The sequence below is a fragment of the Lepisosteus platostomus genome, chromosome 4 (genome assembly GCF_059453375.1).
Source record: "Lepisosteus platostomus isolate fLepPlt1 chromosome 4, fLepPlt1.hap1, whole genome shotgun sequence".
In the NCBI taxonomy this organism is placed as follows: domain Eukaryota; kingdom Metazoa; phylum Chordata; class Actinopteri; order Semionotiformes; family Lepisosteidae; genus Lepisosteus; species Lepisosteus platostomus.
This window is the reverse complement of record NC_142614.1, coordinates 76,024,863-76,043,046: the sequence shown is the minus strand read 5'-3', so window position 1 is coordinate 76,043,046 and position 18,184 is coordinate 76,024,863. Positions and strand designations below refer to the sequence as shown.

The following is an 18,184-nucleotide window of genomic DNA, read 5'->3' as shown; positions in this document are numbered from 1 at the left end:
AAGCGGGTTGACGTGGCCAGCGGGTTCCTGTCACGTGTGGGAGGACGCGGAGCAGAGGCTACACACGCTGGACATGGACGCGGTGCTGTACGCCGTCGCGGCGGCCATCCTCGCCGTGCTGATCGTGTTCGCCGTGAAAGTGCGCGGCCAGGCGGAGCAGGGTGAGCTCTGCGGCGGGGCCAGGGGAGCTGGGGCAGCCGGGGCAGCTGCGGGACGGGGGGAGCGCTCTGCTCTGCAGACAGAGAGATCCAGGAATTTCACGGCTTCTTTCGGAAGAGACGTCGGTGCGTGTCTGGAAAGCGCTCCGGGAGTGACGTTCACCCCTGCAGGAGGTTGAAGGAGGTGTATTGGTCTCTCACCGGACCAGTCTCACCCCTGGTGTACTGTCTCTCAGAGAGCAGAACTGATCGGGTCAGAACCAGACCAGTCTCACCCCTGGTGTACTGTGTCCCAGTGTGTCTCAGAGACAGCAGAACTGATCGGGTCAGAACCAGACCAGTCTCACCCCTGGTGTACTGTCTCTCAGAGAGCAGAACTGATCGGGTCAAAACCAGACCAGTCTCACCCCTGGTGTACTGTGTCCCAGTGTGTCTCAGAGACGGCACCACTGATCGGGTCAGAACCAGACCAGTCTCACCCCTGCTGCTCAGTGTCCCAGTGTGTCTCGGGGACGGCACCACTGATCGGGTCAGAACCAGACCAGTCTCACCCCTGGTGTACTGTGTCCCAATGTGTCTCAGAGACGGCACCACTGATCGGGTCAGAACCAGACCAGTCTCACCCCTGCTGCTCAGTGTCCCAGTGTGTCTCAGAGACGGCACCACTGATCGGGTCAGAACCCCTGCTGTCAGTGCTTTCAAGAGCCTAGTGAAGCCTGCGGGTCTGGAAGTGGACTGCACTGTCACACAGCTTTATAAAGAGCTGGGCAGGACTGCTGGACTCGACTAATTGGACTTTTCGGTTTGACGTTTCCTCAGACTGTTTGCAGGTAAATTGAAAGCTTCCGAACTGAGAACACTTCGGAGAGGAGTGTTGAGTGAACCCGGGGCTTCGTGAGTCAGCTGGAGCAGGAGCTGGCCGAGGCTGGGGCCAGGGGAAGCTCTGATCTCTAAACTCTGCCTGGTGATGGAGGGGCGGGCTTGTCCCCAAACTGTCGGCGCTGCTGGGACAGCGGACTGATGCTGCGTGTCTTCTGTGAGGGAGACGCTGTCGAAATCTGAATTTCTCTCTCCCAGCGGACAGGGATCACGGGCAGGATGTGCAGGCTCGAGCTCGCCCCCCTGTGGCGGAAGACCGCCCTGCAGGAATGCCTCGCCGCCGCAGGAACCTCAACGCCCGAGTGACAGCACAGCGGCGTGCTCAGCGAGAGGCGCCTGACCTGGGTACGACACCCCCTGTGCACCTGTCCCGTGTGTACAGTGTGCACCTGTCCTGTGTGTATTGTTCAGTGTGCATCTGTCCTGTGTGTATCTGTTGTACAGTGCATACTGTGTCCTGTGCGGACTGTAATTACACTGTGTGTAATGGAATAATTAATGTCAGTGGTGGAAATGCTGGGACAGATCCAGGAGTAGAGAGCTGAGCTGGGTGTCTGTGGAAACGCTGGGGCAGCTCCAGGAGTAGAGAGCTGAGCTGCGTGTCTGTGGAAACGCTGGGGCAGCTCCAGGAGTAGAGAGCTGAGCTGCGTGTCTGTGGAAACGCTGGGGCAGCTCCAGGAGTAGAGAGCTGAGCTGGGTGTCTGTGGAAACGCTGGGGCAGCTCCAGGAGTAGAGAGCTGAGCTGCGTGTCTGTGGAAACGCTGGGGCAGCTCCAGGAATAGAGAGCTGAGCTGGGTGTCTGTGGAAACGCTGGGGCAGCTCCAGGAGTAGAGAGCTGAGCTGCGTGTCTGTGGAAACGCTGGGGCAGCTCCAGGAGTAGAGAGCTGAGCTGCATGTCTGTGGAAACGCTGGGGCAGCTCCAGGAATAGAGAGCTGAGCTGGGTGTCTGTGGAAACGCTGGGGCAGCTCCAGGAGTAGAGAACTGAGCTGCGTGTCTGTGGAAACGCTGGGGCAGATCCAGGAGTAGAGAGCTGAGCTGGGTGTCTGTGGAAACACTGGGGCAGATCCAGGGGTAGAGAGCTGACCTGCGTGTCTCTGATCTCCCAGAGGACAGCAACGGGGAGGAGCAGGACCTGGAGGAGCATCCTCAGCTCCTGGGTGCGGAGAAGGTGGGGGCGAAGAAGCAGAGGAAGCTGGAGGAGAAGCAGGCCAGGAGAGCACAGAGAGAGGTGAGAGGCTCTCCGGTCCCCTTTCTCCTTTGTTTCCTGATCTTCCGAGCTCTTCGCTCCTGGGAGTTGGCCCTGGAGTGAGTGTGTCTGTCTGTCCTGCAGTGAACTAGCGATCAATAGATAGATAGATACTTTATTGATCCCGTGAGGGAAATTGCAATCCAGGGTGTCCTGCCTTGCACCCGATGCTTGCTAGGATAGGCTCCGGCTCCCCTGCGGCCCAGAATTGGGAGAATCTGTAAGGAACGGATGGATGGACATTCAGCAGCTCAAGTCTTTCTCCAGAAGTGCAGTATGAAGTGAGCAACGAGGCAGCAAACAGGCCTTGTGTGGTATTTGTTCATTTTAAATGAACAAGCTGATGAAATCACTGCATGTGATTTTAAATGATTGAGGTGTGTACATTCTGACACGCGGGACTTGATGGTCCAGTCCCATACAGACGGTGGGCACTCCTGTCGGCTCACCTGGGGGCCCAGTGGGGCTCTGCTCTCCAGCAGCAGACGTAAGGACCTGCCGCAGGCTGACCCAAGACGCTCGGCCTCCACTGGGCGAGGCCTCCCTTTCCAGCCTCACTGTCCTGCTTCGGTTGCTGTCTTGTCGCACTGTGGCATCCGGGGTGGGCGCTGCTGACCGGCTGTCTGGTGTTTCAGGCTGAACTGGAGGACCGGGAGGAGCGGAAACGAACCCAGCAGCTGAGAGAGGAAGAGAGGAGGAGGGAGGAGGAGAGAGAGAGACTGGAGGAGCAGAGGAAGGTGCTGCCGACACCCTGACGCCCCGACACCCCCGTGCTCGTGATCTAGCACTGACGCTCTGCTGGGCGCAGCGGCTCTGACACTCTGCTGACTGTTGCCATGGTTTCAGGCGGAGGAGGAGCAGCGAACGCGGGAGGAACAGGAGCGTCGGGAACATGAGGAGTACCTGAAGCTGAAGGAGACCTTCACCGTGGAGGAGCAGGGCCTGACAGATACGCTCACTGAGCAGGAGGTACCGACTGACTGAGACCTTCACCGTGGAGGAGCAGGGCCTGACAGATACGCTCACTGAGCAGGAGGTACCGACTGACTGAGACCTTCACCACAGAGGAGCAGGGCCTGACAGATACGCTCACTGAGCAGGAGGTACCGACTGACTGAGACCTTCACCACAGAGGAGCAGGGCCTGACAGATACGATCACTGAGCAGGAGGTACCGACTGACTGAGACCTTCACCGTGGAGGAGCAGGGCCTGACAGATACGCTCACTGAGCAGGAGGTACCGACTGACTGAGACTTTCACCGTGGAGGAGCAGGGCCTGACAGATACGCTCACTGAGCAGGAGGTACCGACTGACTGAGACCTTCACCGTGGAGGAGCAGGGCCTGACAGATACGCTCACTGAGCAGGAGGTACCGACTGACTGAGACCTTCACCACAGAGGAGCAGGGCCTGACAGATACGCTCACTGAGCAGGAGGTACCGACTGACTGAGACCTTCACCACAGAGGAGCAGGGCCTGACAGATACGATCACTGAGCAGGAGGTACCGACTGACAGACCTTCACCGTGGAGGAGCAGGGCCTGACAGATACGCTCACTGAGCAGGAGGTACCGACTGACTGAGACTTTCACCGTGGAGGAGCAGGGCCTGACAGATATGCTCATTTCTCACTGTTTATTTTCTGCTTTCAGACTCATAGCCTGCTGCAGGAGTTTATCGAGTACATCAAGGTGAGCCTGTCCTCTGTCCTCGGCTCTAAACAGCAGGATCTCCTTCTCCCCTAGTGACCACCGTTCCCTCCTCTGCCTTTTCTCCCCACTGGCCACGCAGTCCTAGGGCCCCCTGTGCCAGCCCATTCAGTGTCCGCCTCAGGGCTGGTCCTTTCACCTGTGTCAGTGATGGCCACTCTCATTCTTCCTCTCTCTTCCCTGTTCCCAGAATGCAAAGGTGGTTTTGTTGGAAGACCTGGCCTCTCATTTTGGGATGCGCACACAGGTCAGTGTGAGATGAGGAGAAGAGGCATGGTGGGTGGGTGAAGGGTGAAACTGAAAAATTAAAGAGGAGGCTCAGGTTGGAATGTTAGCCACTGAACTTTGACCCCTGCTGTGCCTAGGATGCCATCTCCAGGCTACAGGACCTCATTGCAGACGGCTCTCTAACAGGTAAGCTTTGTTTCATCTTGGTGGTGTTTTTTTTTTATACCTGCTTCTTAAGGTGAATCAGGTTGAGCAGTGATGAGCTCACAGACAGGCCCAGTGCATGAGAGACTGGGGAGTCAGGTTCACAATCCAGGGTTGTTGTCCAATGATGCAGCAGTCGGAGCCAGAAAAACACGGTAGCGAAGTACAGGGAGGATCCAAAGCCAAACAAGCATGGTTCAAGCAAAGTCGTGGTCAGGGCGAGCCTCTGGACGAGCATCCAGGGAGAAACATGAGTGAGACACCAGAGCACCTCTAGAGAAGACTCTACACCAGAGCACTGAGCATTGTCCAATAGACCTCAAATATTTGGCACCACCTGATGCAGACCTCGATGAAAATTGCCTGCAGGTGATGCAGGCTTCCTATCACAGTGTTTCCATGGCAGCTGGCCCTGAGTGACAGGTGAGTCAGGGCGAGGCTCCAGTCAGAAAGAGTCTGATGCTGCTGTTTCATCTTGCATCCCTTGGCTGAGGTTTGTGAGCAGCAGGTGTATTAGCTCCGGTGTGGGTGTGCACTGCGGTCCTCGAATATGTGCCTGCTCACCTGTGCTGCTGTGTGAGCGCTGCCCTGGCTGCAGGTACGAGGATCACATGTGATTTCTGTGCTCTCTCCCCCTCTCTCAGGGGTGATAGATGACCGAGGGAAGTTTATCTACATCACGCCAGCAGAGCTGTCGGCAGTGGCTCGGTTCATCAAGCAGCGCGGGCGTGTGTCCATCGCGGAGCTTGCCCAGGCCAGCAACTCCCTCATCAGGCTCGCGCCCGAGACCCCCCTCACAGCCTGAGGCCCCCTGTCGGAGCCAGCGGCGGTCCCCACCAGACTGCTTCCATGTTCTGTGCTAATGTGTGTTTCAATAAATGCAGAATATTTATCTTTTCTCAGACTGGACTCCTCTGTCTGCGTGATTGGGCTGCTGGGTGAGGTTTAGAGGATTAGGATATAATGCACAGTGGTGCTGTGGGGGTTTGGGGTACCGGGTCTAGTAGTTTAGGGGGTTGGGGTACAGGGTGTAGTGCTGTGGGGGTTTGGGGTACAAGGTGTAGTAGTTTAGGGGGTTGAGGTACAGGGTGTAGTACTATAAGGGGTTTGGGGTACGGGGTGTAGTAGTTTAGGGGGTTGGGATACAGGGTGGAGTGCTGTGGGGGTTTGGGGTACGGGGTGTAGTAGTTTAGGGGGTTGGGATACAGGGTGTAGTGCTGTGGGGGTTTGGGGTACAGGGTGTAGTGCTGTGGGGGTTTGGGGTACAGGGTCTAGTAGTTTAGGGGGTTGGGGTACAGGGTGTAGTGCTGTGGGGGTTTGGGGTACAGGGTCTAGTAGTTTAGGGGGTTGGGGTACAGGGTGTAGTACTATAAGGGGTTTGAGGTACAGGGTGTAGTGCTGTGGGGGTTTGGGGTACAGGGTGTAGTAGTTTAGGGGGTTGGGATACAGGGTGTAGTACTATAAGGGGTTTGAGGTACAGGGTGTAGTGCTGTGGGGGTTTGGGGTACAGGGTGTAGTAGTTTAGGGGGTTGGGATACAGGGTGTAGTACTATAAGGGGTTTGAGGTACAGGGTGTAGTGCTGTGGGGGTTTGGGGTACAGGGTCTAGTAGTTTAGGGGGTTGGGGTACAGGGTGTAGTACTATAAGGGGTTTGGGGTACAGGGTGTAGTACTATAAGGGGTTTGAGGTACAGGGTGTAGTGCTGTGGGGGTTTGGGGTACAGGGTGTAGTAGTTTAGGGGGTTGGGATACAGGGTGTAGTACTATAAGCGGTTTGGGGTACAGGGTGTAGTAGTTTAGGGGGTTGGGATACAGGGTGTAGTGCTGTGGGGGGTTGGGGTACAGGGTGTAGTGCTGTGGGGGTTGGGGTACAGGGTGTAGAGGGTATATGCAATATGAATATAAGTATATGTTATAAGTGTGACACAGGGTGTCAAGGGCGTACATGCTTGTTCCCACTGGAACAGGAATTGCGCTGACTGCAGCTCAAGTTCCCTTAAAACATCAGTCCAGTTATTCATTACAAACCCGGACCCCTCAAACAACCACTCCTGTAACCTGAGAGCGGGCTCCATTTGGACCTCAACACCGCAGGAGAGTCCCCGAGCCTCTTACTATCCACGCGACTGTAGCTAAGGCAACCGCGGCCGTTTCGGGTGGATCACCCCTGCGCGCGCCTGCTGAAGGGTTAATACAGGAGGCTACAGACTGCAGAAACACGCGTGACCTAAAATGACGCTGTAATGTTAAGTGACGACTAGAAGTGATTGAACTCTTTTTCCATATATGCTCTTCCGAGAACTATCTAATTAAAGCTTTACAGATATTTTCACAGAAGGAAGAGCCCAGACAGCTGTCTGTCCGGTTTGTCTAGATGCGACACCGTCTCCTCTTCCGAGGACAGCCAACCCAGGAACACACTCGCAGCCAGGCAACTGCAGCCCTGTGGGCGCCATGTTGGCTCAAGAAACAGCTTGACAGTCGCTGAAAGTGTCAGCCTCGGCCAGCCCGGGTCTGACTGCAGGGGAGCCCGGCGGGAGCCCCCTCCCCACCCGTCCTGAGCCTCGTGCTGGCTGTAATCAAATCAGGACACGAGCTCTTTAAGTGCTTGCGGCCCGTTTGCCTCGCGGTGTTAATATCCGCTGATCCCGGAAGTCCAGCAACTCTCCGGCAGCGGACTGGGCTGCGGGTTTCGCTCGCACGGGTCCGGAAGGGACGGGTTCGCACTGGTTCGAGGGCCAGCCTGGTCGGGGTGCGGAGCTCGGTTTGCCGGTTCTGGCAGCGAGGAGACTGGTTTTCGGGCGGTCTTGCGCCTCCAGGTAAGAGGAGGTGCTGACAGGTACCCCCGCGGGGAAGACTTGGGACTGATGAAGAGTGTGATCGTTCATTTCTCATTATTCCACGCCAGAAGTGTGCTTTCTGCTGGGCGGGGGGTCGTTCGGGACGGTTGCCGGAGACGGACGCACGCTTGACAGGTGGAGTCACCGTGTTGACAACACACCTGTTGAGCGCTGAGTGTAATTAATCGTTCGTTGAGGTTCTACTAATTAATCAGAAATACCCTTTTGCAAGATTAAACATTCGTCCTGAACGGGCAGCAGCTGAGGAGTCGCTGTAGGGTATAGGCTGTGTGTGTGTGTGCTTCACTCTGTAGGGGACGGGCTGTGTGTGTGTGTGCTCTGCACTCTGTAGGAGACGGGCTGTGTGTGTGTGTGCTCTGCACTCTGTAGGAGACGGGCTGTGTGAGTGCTGTAGGGTACAGGCTGTGTGTGTGTGTGCTCTGCACTCTGTAGGGGACGGGCTGTGTGTGTGCTGTAGGGTACAGGCTGTGTGTGTGTGCTCTGCACTCTGTAGGAGACAGGCTGTGTGAGTGCTGTAGGGTACGGGTTGTGTGTGTGTGTGCTCTGCACTCTGTAGGGGACAGGCTGCGTGTGTGTGCACGCTGCACTGTAGGGGACAGGCTGTGTGTGTGTGCTGTAGGGTACGGGTTGTGTGTGTGTGTGCTCTGCACTCTGTAGGAGACAGGCTGTGTGTGTGCTGTAGGGTACGGGTTGTGTGTGTGTGTGCTCTGCACTCTGTAGGGGACAGGCTGCGTGTGTGTGCACGCTGCACTGTAGGGGACAGGCTGTGTGTGTGTGCTGTAGGGTACGGGTTGTGTGTGTGTGTGCTCTGCACTCTGTAGGAGACAGGCTGTGTGAGTGCTGTAGGGTACGGGCTGTGTGTGTGCGCATGCGCTGAGCTCTGTAGGGTACAATCTGTGTGTGTGTGCGCTGTAGGGTATAGGCTGTGTGTGTACAGGTTGTGTGTGTGTGCGCTGCGCTCTGTAAGGGACAGGCTGTGTGTGTGTGTGCTGTAGGGTACAGGTTGTGTGTGTGTGTGCGCTGCGCTCTGTAGGGTACAGGCTGTGTGTGATCCAGTCTGTGTAATGAGGGTTCAGTGTAGTGTTGTGAGTGTCTAGTGGACAGGGCTGGCAATGACATCATCATGAGGAGACAGTGCTGGGGGATGTGTTTTTGTCAGCTTGCTTGCTTTTTTTTCCTCCTTGTTTATACTGCTCACTGTAATATGACTGGCGTCTGGTTAATCATCTATGCTGCCTGATATTTGTGAAAAGGGCAGAAAACATGATGATCCCTTGTGGTCACTGAAGTATTCGGCGTGTCTCGGGCTCCACTGAGACCACTCCAGCGCTGTCTCTCCTGTCCTCAGCCTGCATGAGCTCTGTGCTGAGTACGTGTCTCTCGCTGTCCTCCTCTCAGCTGGGCCCATCCCCACCCCTTTCCTCCTGGGCAGCGATGGCTCTCAGCGTGACCCCGGCCGCCGTGTCCCAGTGCTTCGCTCTTGTCTCGCTCTGCACCTCCATCGCCGACCCCAACTGGATCGAGCTGTGGAACGCCAGCGCCCCCTACAGCTCCACCAGTCTCATCTACGGCGTGGCCTTCACCTTGCACGCGGCCCAGAACCTCACTGACACAGGTACGCGGCAGGGAGGGGTCTGTCTGTGCTGACTGTGCTCAGGGTCGGGGCAGCAGGGGTGCTGGTTCTGTCCTGGCGCACGAGCAGCCTGCACACCATTTTCCCGGCTCAGCCACGGCACTCCCCAGCTGTCCAGAGGACACAAATTCCTACTTTTCTCAGTGCCGGCTCAGTGAAACATCAGCTGCAAGAGTCCGCAGAGTGTTTTTCCACTCTGAATAAAATCCCCTTGAGTGGCAAACGGAGGGTTAGAAAGAGGCTTGTGCCCTCTGCCCTCTGCCCTCTGCCCTCTGCGAGCTGGATCACCACAAGGTGGCAGCAGTAAGATGTGGAGCACTGCCTCGCTGTCTCCCTGCACTGCCAGGCTGAGCCGCAGGTGTCCCCGACCCTGACAACAGACTCCTCGGGGTACAGGGTCCTTGGCTCAGAGCCCCAGTGCAGCTGTTTCCCAGCTTCCCCATGACAGGAAGAGATGAAGGCAGTCAGCATTTGTGCACTGGTGACTCGTGATTTTATTTTAAACTAAGGATTGCAGAAAGGCGTTGTTCCTGCTCTGAAGTGGCACACAGGGGTCACACACAGCAGTGCCCCTCAACTAAGAGCATCCCAGTCGTGCCTTAGTGTCAGGCAGATTGAGTGTGTGTGCTGTCTGTCCTTGTCCCCTGTCCCTCCGTGTGTCTGTTTACTGTCTCTGTAAGCGTATATCTGTGTGTCCACTGTCCCTCTGTGTGTCGGTGTGTCCGCTGTTCCCCTGAGTGTGTCTGTTTACTGTCTGTGAGCCTGTGTGTCTGTGTGTCCACCGTCCCTCTGTGTGTGTCTTTTCCTGTCTGAGCATTTGTGTCTGTGTGTCCGCTGTCCCTCTGTGTGTGTCTGTGTCCACTGTCCCCCTGAGAATGTCTGTTTACTGTCTCTCTGAGCGTCTGTGTCTGTGTGTCCGCTGTCCCTCTCTGTGTGTCTGTGTGGTAACAGTGCTCTGTGGTGGACAGGTCCTCTGGGAGGGCCCCAGGGCCCGGGGATGAGACTGCTCTACTCCCTGGCCGCTCTGTGTTACTGCGCTGTGCTCCTGTCCAGCATCTCCTTCCTCTTCGACTTCCTGGGTGCCAGCAGGACCCGAGCGGGGCTGTCCGCAGTGCTGCATGTCTCCACAGGTACTGAGCGGGGGACGAGCTGGGGGTGACGGACACAGCCAGGAGACTGATGTGTGAGTGTGTGTGTGAGTGTGTGGTGTACAGCTGCCACTGCAGAGCTAGAGAGCTGGGCTTCAGACACAAGGGGCCAGCGCTCTGCTCCTCCTCCTCAGGCCAGCGCTCAGTGCCCGTTAGAGATTCGTGCTCGTTCAAAGCGCAGGGATTGGAGCTTTGCGTTTTCCCCGGCAATCCCATCATTCGAAGAGGGCCTGCGGCTGACGGGAGTATCGGACAGGAAGAGGCTGTAACAGTGCTCACGCCCAGACTGCAGGTTAATAACCCAGGCAGGGCGCCCCCAGTGGGAGACCCTGAGTCACTGCCCCGGCCAGACAGGAGGAATCCCAGCCCGGAGCTCTTCCAGGACCGCGCGGGCACTGCTGTCCGGTCTCAGGAAGGCAGACCGCTGATCCCTTCCAGCTCTGTCTCATCCCTCCGCTAAGGAGAAAATGGACAAGGTATCAGGGGAGAAGAGATTGTTCTATTTCAGGAGTCTGTTGCCAGAGGGACAGAGTCAATTTATCTCAGGAGCCAATTAACAAAAGGCTAGGAGATCATGGCCTGAATGGTTAATTTGATCATTTTAAGAAACTTCACAGAAAGAGTAACATCACCTTGCAGGGTTTGTCCAAGGGGCCAAGAGTGAGAATAGAGGAGTGGCTGGTATTTTAGGAAGGCTCCCTGTCAGAACCCGAGTTGAATTTGCTTTACAGCTGTAGCTGTGGAATAGAGAAATAGAGAGTGTTGTTCAGACAAACAGCAGCCTGACTTGTTCTTTATTGGCATGACCAGTGAATTTCAGTGCTGCCAAAGCATTTACAATTAACATCTACAGACATTTACAGTTTGTGGTGCTCTAGCAGTGCTGTCCTGAGGCTGGCTGGTGTCGGTGTGGCTCAGGTCAGTGAGCCTCGGGACCAGCTGGCTCAAGGGGCTCTGTTTTGGGCTCAGCAGGGCTTTGTTGTGAAACGGGAAGATGCTGATGTTTTTCTTTTTTCTCTATTTTCATTTTCATAAAATACAGCTAACAAGAATGGGGCTGTCTTTCTTTTACCTAGACTTCAACATAGGGGTTTTGGTCGCTGTTTTTTAGGTGTAACTGATACTTTATTACTCTCTTCTCTATGTTCATTAGTTCTCTCTCTCTCTCCTGGTTCAGACAGACGGCAGCCTGACTCGTTCTATGTCTCTCAGTTCAATTCAAGGTGCTTTATTAGCATGACCGATCAGTGTTGCCAAAGCAAAAAAAATAAATTAAAATTAACAAGAAACAAAACTAAAAAAATAACATCTGCTGACATTTACAACAAAGACGTATCATAAAATATTGCCCTATGGTGTAAGCGTGTACTGAGACTCGTCCTCTCTGTCTGTCTCAGCGGTGCTGTGCCTGGGCTCCCTGTGCGTCGCCGGAGCCTGTCTTTGCGTCGTCACTCGGATGCTGCCGGTTCGAGGACCGTGGGGCGGCCCCGCGCTGGGGGAGAGCTTCTTCATCGCGGCGCTGGCGCTGCTGTTCTGTGTGCTGGCCGCGGCCGGCAGCGTGTGGCAGTGCCGCCGGCGGGGGGCGCTGGCGAGCGGCTACATGGCCATCGAGGGTGGGGTCAGTGACCTGGACACCCCGCCCTTGCTCACGGAGGGGGAGGACAGTGGGGGCGTCTTCCCAGACTGGTCTGCGTAGAAGGAGAGGCAGTCGGGCGCCAGACAGCGCCTGGCCAGAGGGCACCCAGCCTCCCAGCACAGCACCTGAGGCTCTGAGGGTGCCTGCTGCTGGCCTCCTCTTGGCAGCACGGACTGCAGAGTTCCACACGCTTCTCGCCCTCGCTGTTCCTCCGGCTGTGTGAGGTGTGTAACGAGTCAGTTGTAGTGGTGCGCAGGCAGGCCCCAGCAAGAGCCAGAAGACACACAGGCGGCCCAGCGTGCCCAGGGGCCACGACCCGCTTCCCAGGCAAGACCGCCCCCCCCGCTGCCTGTACAGCAGCTGGCAGGGGGCGAAGCCAGCACCGGACTGGGGTGCTGCAGCGCGGGGTGGCTCTGCGGTCGACAACCTTTCTCTCCTGTCCTTCTGAGCAGAAGGGTCTCCTCTCCCTTGTTCTGTCCGCTGCCCAGTGGCAGGACCCTGATCCCCACACCCCCTCGGGATGGTGGTTTGTGTTTCTGCACTGGCACTGCCACCCAGAACTTTCTGGGAGCTCTGAGCAGCGGGCAGGCGGTCAGTCAGGCAAACGGACGCTGGGGGAGCTGTGATGTTAAAGGTGACCCCTGTCTGGGACACAAACGGGCTTCCTCTGTGGAGGGGACTGGACAGGCCGCTGGCCGTGGCCTGTTACCCTGTTACCCTGATCCTGCCTGAGCTCTGCTGCAGAAAAGGGGACTTTATACACGCGTGCTGCTTTTACAGTAGCTTATCTTTTTTACAGTGTTTTTATGTTGAGCTGTATTTTAATCCACAGCAGGTTTTTTAGTGTAAACTTCGGAAGTGGCTGCTCTTTCCACTCAGGGTAACACAGATGCCTGTAACTCTCTCAGTAAAATGTATCTTTGCTTTCCTCTTCACTGTTGATGTACTGTAGTTAAGGGGTGTTGCACAGAGCTGCCCAACGCGTTCAGGTTAATCTGATCGAGAGCAGAGACACCCGTGTTTCATGCTGTAAAAGTTACAGCCCCTCTCCAGCCCAGCCCAGCCCAGCCCAGCCCTGCCCTGTCCTGCAGCTCTGGGCAAAGTCGGCCCAGCTTGTGTACCTGACAGCACAGGATCCTTCCTGGACTGGCCTGCAGTCTCCCATCAGGTGTCCAGCAGGGTGGAGGTCAGCTCCCAGGGGCTGGTGTCCAGCAGGGTGGAGGTCGGCTCCCAGGGGCTGGTGTCCAGCAGGGTGGAGGTCAGCTCCCAGGGGCTGGTGTCCAGCAGGGTGGAGGTCGGCTCCCAGGGGCTGGTGTCCAGCAGGGTGGAGGTCAGCTCCCAGGGGCTGGTGTCCAGCAGGGTAGCGGTCGGCTCCCAGGGGCTGGTGTCCAGCAGGAAGCGTCAGTTCCTGGCGATGCGTTTGCCCAGCTGGAACAGTCAGGGTAAAGTGCCGTGTTGAAGGGTAGGACAGCTCTTCCCCCTGTTTCCGCTGTGTTTAGCCCTGGGGCGATACCGGCCCGAGGCAGGGCAGTGGGCTCCTGGCTCTCTGGAACAGCGGGTCGGTACCCAGAGGGCAGCGAGGAGTACCTGGTGCTGCATCTCGGCTCCCTGCTGTCTCTTCACTTGGATCTTTGCTTCCTGTGTTCACTCACAATTCAGGTTCAGAAAACTGCCTCTCTGGTGTAATGTTATTGTAGCAGTTTTACTACAGTGCCTATACTGAACTCCACAGCACAACAGAGTCACCTCCTGGGCTATGTTCCGACAGCTGGTATATTTCATTCACAACACTGTGCCAGTGCTTGGCCAGCGCTACTGACCCGACTGCGATCCTCAGCTCTGGGCCAGTGATACTGACCCAACTGTGATCCTCGGCTCTGTGGGGCGGCTCTGGGCCAGTGATTCTGACCCGACTGTGATTCTCAGCTCTGGGCCGGTGATACTGACCCAACTGTGATCCTCGGCTCTGTGGGGCGGCTCTGGGCCAGCGCTACTGACCCGACTGTGATCCTCGGCTCTGTGGGGCGGCTCTGGGCCAGCGCTACTGACCCGACTGTGATCCTCGGCTCTGGGCCAGCGATGCTGACCCGACTGTGATCTTGGCTCTGTGGGGCGCCTCTGGGGCTCTGAGTCCACACTCACGCTCGTCTCTTTGCAGAGTTGTGAACGTCCGTCTTCGTGTTGGTTCTGTCCCTTCTGTCCACACTGCAGAAGGCTGCTGTTGTGCTGGTGAGAGTAGAACTGAGTTTTTCACTGCACTCAATCACCCTGTGCCTTCCTTCTGCTAAACAGCCTTATATCTGGGTGTGCATGAAGTCTTCAGGCTCCAAGTGATGTTGTGGTATCAGTTCTGTCTTAATCCAGATGATTATCCTACCCAGCTCTGAAACTGTCAGTGGGGTTACGGCTGACACCCTGTTTGTAAAGGCCTGGTCCCAGTCTCTGTAATGCTGGGGGGGTGCCCCCCAGCGGGGTGACTGTGAACGGAAGCACAGAGAACAGGTCAGGTCAGGTCCTTCTGAAACGCAGGACATTATTTATTCATGTGTTTGTAGGAACATAATGCTTATGGATTTTGGATATTGATTAAGTATTGTTGCTGTTGTTGATTATGATTAATTGGTCAGTAACGAGCGGACAGTCGTGACATTGTTGCATTAGTGCTGGACCACGGGCCGGGTGAGAGGGGTCTGGCTCAGGAGTGCAGGAGGACAGGTGTAGAGGCGATTTGCCCTGGCGAAGTTCAGTAGAGAAGCACGGAGGCGGACAGCCATGCCCGTGTCCTGAACCGGGCTGTGCAGGGTTGGAGAAGCGCCCCAGCAGGCGAGCGAAGCCTCTTTATTTTCTGTGTCCGAGTCCTGGCTCAAGGCTACGCCCTCCGTCTCTGCACACAGCAGGAGAAGCAGAGCGGACAGACTCCCTCTCCAAGGCCTCTTGCCTTCTATCACAAACCGGAGGCACAGCCCCCAGCCCCAGCATGGCTGATCCCTCACCGCGAGCCGCACGAGCCCGCCACAGGGGGCGCTGTGCCGCTGTAACTCGCACCGCCCTCTCCGCTGTGCCAATTATTAGCTCAGGTGGTGCTGCTGCTGGTCTGTGACGTGACTCCATGACCACAGGGCTCGACACAGAGCTGTGTGACATGGCCTGGACTCGAACCCGTGACCATAGAGCTCCAGCTGCAGTTCCTGGGAGGCCCAGCATGCCCCTCCAGCGATGAACAGAGGCCTTGAGGAGGGTGTGGAGAGGGGTGTCCTCAGCTCTTTCTCATGGGAGCTAAAGGCACCCTGACTCCACGGCGCCACCCTGGGGCCTCAGCTGGCATGACGGCGCTCCAGCAGGACAGCAGCAGGACATGGTGCCGGAGGTGCAGAGAAACCCCACTCCCTAGACGTGAGCCCAGTTTTGTTGCAGTTTTGATGCTCAGTGTATACTGGGAAATGTGGGACAGGCTTGCCGATTGCACAGTGGCCAGTCCTGACCGCCCAGGAGAGTCCTGCTACCTCAGACCCTTCCACCCAGCCCGTGGAGTCGCGTGTTAATGATGCTTCTGTCTGTTTTAGATTTGAACAGTTTGTTTCATGGAAATCTTTCTGTTGAGAAAATAAAACTAAAAGCAAAGCTCTCACTGTTCAAGGCTTCCCATTTTCCTGAAGGAACAGTCTTCCGAGCCAGGACCCAGGAGCTATGACCCAGGGGTCATAATCCCGACAGGATCCTGCACAGCTCCTTCAGGAGGCTGGGTTAATCTGACCCTCCCACTGTAGAGTGAGAGAGAAGGGCAGTGCTCTCGTCCTCTGTTATCACCTGACTGGTTCCCAGGCTCCCATTGGCTGGAGCCCGTCACCATAGTAACCCTGACAAGTTGATGTCACCAGGAAATTTGTGAATGGAGAGAGGAGAGGAAGGGGGGCCTCAGGGGAGCGTGTGAGTGTATGTGTGAGTTTCTTGCCATTCAAACATGCATGCTCTGAACACAGGGACACTGGAATCCTCATAGACTTCCCAGCCACACACGAGGGAGTTGTGCAGGTGGGTGATCTCCTCATGCATCCTGTCAGTTAAAATCAACTTAAAAATAGGGAACTTAAAATTAGAAAACCTGTCAACTCTCTCCAGTCCTGTCTGCTCTACCCACTGGCCCACACTGCCTCCCTCTCTCTGGGCTCTACCCACTGGCCCACACTGCCTCCCTCTCTCTGGGCTCTACCCACTGGCCCACACTGCCTCCCTCTGTCTTAGTCCCTGTTCATTACTTCAGACTGTGAAAGGAGCCTAATTCTGCTCCTCCCCTTCAGCTGACATTCAGCCATTACTGCTCCTGTGAGCAAGACAGTGAGGGCTCTTTACTGTGTGTGTGAGAGGTTGTGTGTGACGGTGTGTACGAGGGTGTGTGTGAGTGCCCTGCTGCTGCAGGGCCTACCGCAGTTGACTAAGTGAGTGTTATTTCACAGGTGACCAGATGTGTGTGCTGAATATGTCACTTCCTCCCACCTGCTGTGTTCTGTGGAAACAGCACTGCAGTGCTGTGTTTATTGTGCTGTGTTCGGTAGTGCAGTACAGTGAGAGTGTCTGTCCCAGCACATTCCCTGGAAAAGCCTGCTCTGTCATTTACCATGGTGATATTATGGAAACTGTAGTTCTGTAATGATATAATAATTCTGAAATACAGTTTTAAAGGAGCAACACAGTGCATATCAAGGACTGTAATAGTGTAAGATCTAGAAGCAGTGTGTAAAATGTAGTTAACATGAGTAATATGATTCATGTTGTAGTTAGTACAGCTCTGTCTGTCTGAAATCTCCTGTGGCCCAGGGCAGTCCGAGACCCGGACCGAGAGCACACACACGGCCAGCGGAGGTGTGCTGAAAGTCACAATGAAACAGGAGTCCCTGCAGAAACCTGCACGAATAAGGGCAGAGCATGCAGACTCCACACAGGCCACAGTCCATGACTCAAACCCAGGACACAAGAGCTGTGAAGTATCAGCTGTGAATACATATTTGACCTATTGTTACACCTATTACCCTGTATCTACTTGGATATAAGGACACTGCACTGGTTCGAAGCAAGAGAAGACCATGGATCCCGCTGTCCACTGTCCGGGCGGACCCCTGAGCCTGACCGAGCTTTCTGTGAGGGGTTCTGGTTGGCGAGCTCGAGATTGTGCCCTGGTTCTGGTCTCCACGATGGATGGGATCCTGGGACCAATTAGTGTTAATTACCAAACACGTCTGAGGGGCTGCCTGCACCCTGTCTTGTTTGCACCTTGTCTTCTTAACCTGCTGGGGGGAATGTGATCACAGACCTTGCAGAGCGAATACACCTCCTCACGTCCTTGGCCAGTACAGTACTCGCTGTGTCCACTGCCCCCGTCAGAGAGGCAGGATCACTCCTTGTCTGGTCCCATGCTGTCTGCCTCCCGTAACATTAATCCACTCAGTGATTCCACGGCAGCTGGGTCCATCATTAACCTGATTAGGTTTTTCCACATTCTTGTAGACGGACGTCAGTGCTGTGTGTTCAGTTTTCCTGTCAGCCCTGTGAATAGGGTCTCTTGGCCTGTGTGTGGTACTTCTCTGTTCTGCAGGCCCTGCGGTCTCCTCTGTAAGCACACAGACAGGGGCCAAGGGCTGGGGCCCACAGGGGTGGCTCCTCAGCTACAGCTGTTCTGGAGTCAGTCCTTAAGGAGATGGGATCTCAGTTTGGCTCTTCCTTAATTGATAATAACTATAATTGCTTGCATTTGTATAACAGGTTTATCCCAAAGGATTCCCAGTTCTCACAAAGCACCTTTCCATGCAGACACACAGTCTTGTCTTAATATATGAACAATATAACACAATATAATGTCAAACTACAGAAATATGTTTTTGTCTAGCACCCTTTCAAAGCAGTGGTGTTGCAGTCTGCTGTACAAATGAGCTAAAAGCTGACTGCGGAGAGTGGTCTGACGGAGGATAACGGATGTGGAACCGGAGCCGAGTGGACAGTCGCACTTCAGGGGCTCCGCAGGGCTCGTTCATTGTGTAGAGCAACTAAATCTGAATCAATCTGCTGGAGAGTGACTGAAGAGATCAATTAAATTCACAATTAGGGGGAAGGAGATTCTGCTGACTGTGCAGCAAGCTCAGAAAAAAAGATGCATTTAGATACATTTGAATACTAGAGTGGAAAGCAGTGGACTCTGCAGGTTTAAGGGATACTTGTGGGTCAGAAAAAATGAAAATATTTACAATACCTTAGCCAAAGTGCTCAGGCCCTTCCTACAGTGTCCCATTTTGTGAAATTAGAAAAGTTACGGCTACTCATTTTTTCCAAACTTAATATTTTATTCAAAACCTGAATGCTCAAATGAAGACAAATGGTAAGATAAGTTACACTAAATCTAAAATCAAAAGGGAAAAGGTGAAATACTGCATGGTGATTGCATGAGAATTCTGCCTGTGAGCTCAGTCCTTGCTGGAGGACCTCTGGCGG

General features: G+C 55.2%; 2 protein-coding genes across 3 annotated transcripts; both read left to right on the top strand.

Moving 5' to 3' along the window:
* ddrgk1 (DDRGK domain containing 1) lies at positions 1-5,324 on the top strand. Its single transcript, XM_088630762.1, has 9 exons — positions 1-161; positions 1,236-1,382; positions 2,145-2,266; positions 2,920-3,021; positions 3,131-3,253; positions 3,939-3,977; positions 4,186-4,242; positions 4,361-4,409; positions 5,072-5,324. Exons 1-9 carry the CDS (start codon positions 74-76, stop codon positions 5,230-5,232), a joined length of 888 nt encoding a protein of 295 aa, XP_088486888.1. The 5' UTR covers positions 1-73; the 3' UTR covers positions 5,233-5,324.
* Positions 5,325-6,746: 1,422 nt separating this feature from the next.
* Positions 6,747-15,328, top strand: LOC148673856 (uncharacterized). 2 transcript variants are annotated; one of them, XR_015936145.1, is made up of 5 exons: positions 6,747-7,245; positions 8,686-8,902; positions 9,889-10,050; positions 11,466-12,890; positions 13,035-15,328. XR_015936145.1 is itself a non-coding variant. In XM_088630761.1 (4 exons), exons 2-4 carry the CDS (start codon positions 8,722-8,724, stop codon positions 11,762-11,764), a joined length of 642 nt encoding a protein of 213 aa, XP_088486887.1. In that variant the 5' UTR covers positions 6,747-7,245; positions 8,686-8,721; the 3' UTR covers positions 11,765-15,328. The 2 variants fall into 2 exon arrangements, 1 of the variants encoding a protein (XP_088486887.1); XM_088630761.1 differs by having other exon boundaries at positions 11,466-15,328.
* Positions 15,329-18,184: the final 2,856 nt, after the last annotated feature.

Excerpts from the sequence above, each read along its gene's own strand:
- LOC148673856 (XM_088630761.1), top strand. The coding sequence starts at position 8,722 with ATGGCTCTCAGCGTGACCCCGGCCGCCGTGTCCCAGTGCTTCGCTCTT. Across the intron at positions 8,903-9,888 it reads CCAGAACCTCACTGACACAG|GTCCTCTGGGAGGGCCCCAG; the intron begins GTACGCGGCAGG and ends TGTGGTGGACAG. Across the intron at positions 10,051-11,465 it reads AGTGCTGCATGTCTCCACAG|CGGTGCTGTGCCTGGGCTCC; the intron begins GTACTGAGCGGG and ends TGTCTGTCTCAG.
- ddrgk1 (XM_088630762.1), top strand. The coding sequence starts at position 74 with ATGGACGCGGTGCTGTACGCCGTCGCGGCGGCCATCCTCGCCGTGCTG. Across the intron at positions 2,267-2,919 it reads CCAGGAGAGCACAGAGAGAG|GCTGAACTGGAGGACCGGGA; the intron begins GTGAGAGGCTCT and ends CTGGTGTTTCAG. Across the intron at positions 3,022-3,130 it reads GACTGGAGGAGCAGAGGAAG|GCGGAGGAGGAGCAGCGAAC; the intron begins GTGCTGCCGACA and ends CCATGGTTTCAG.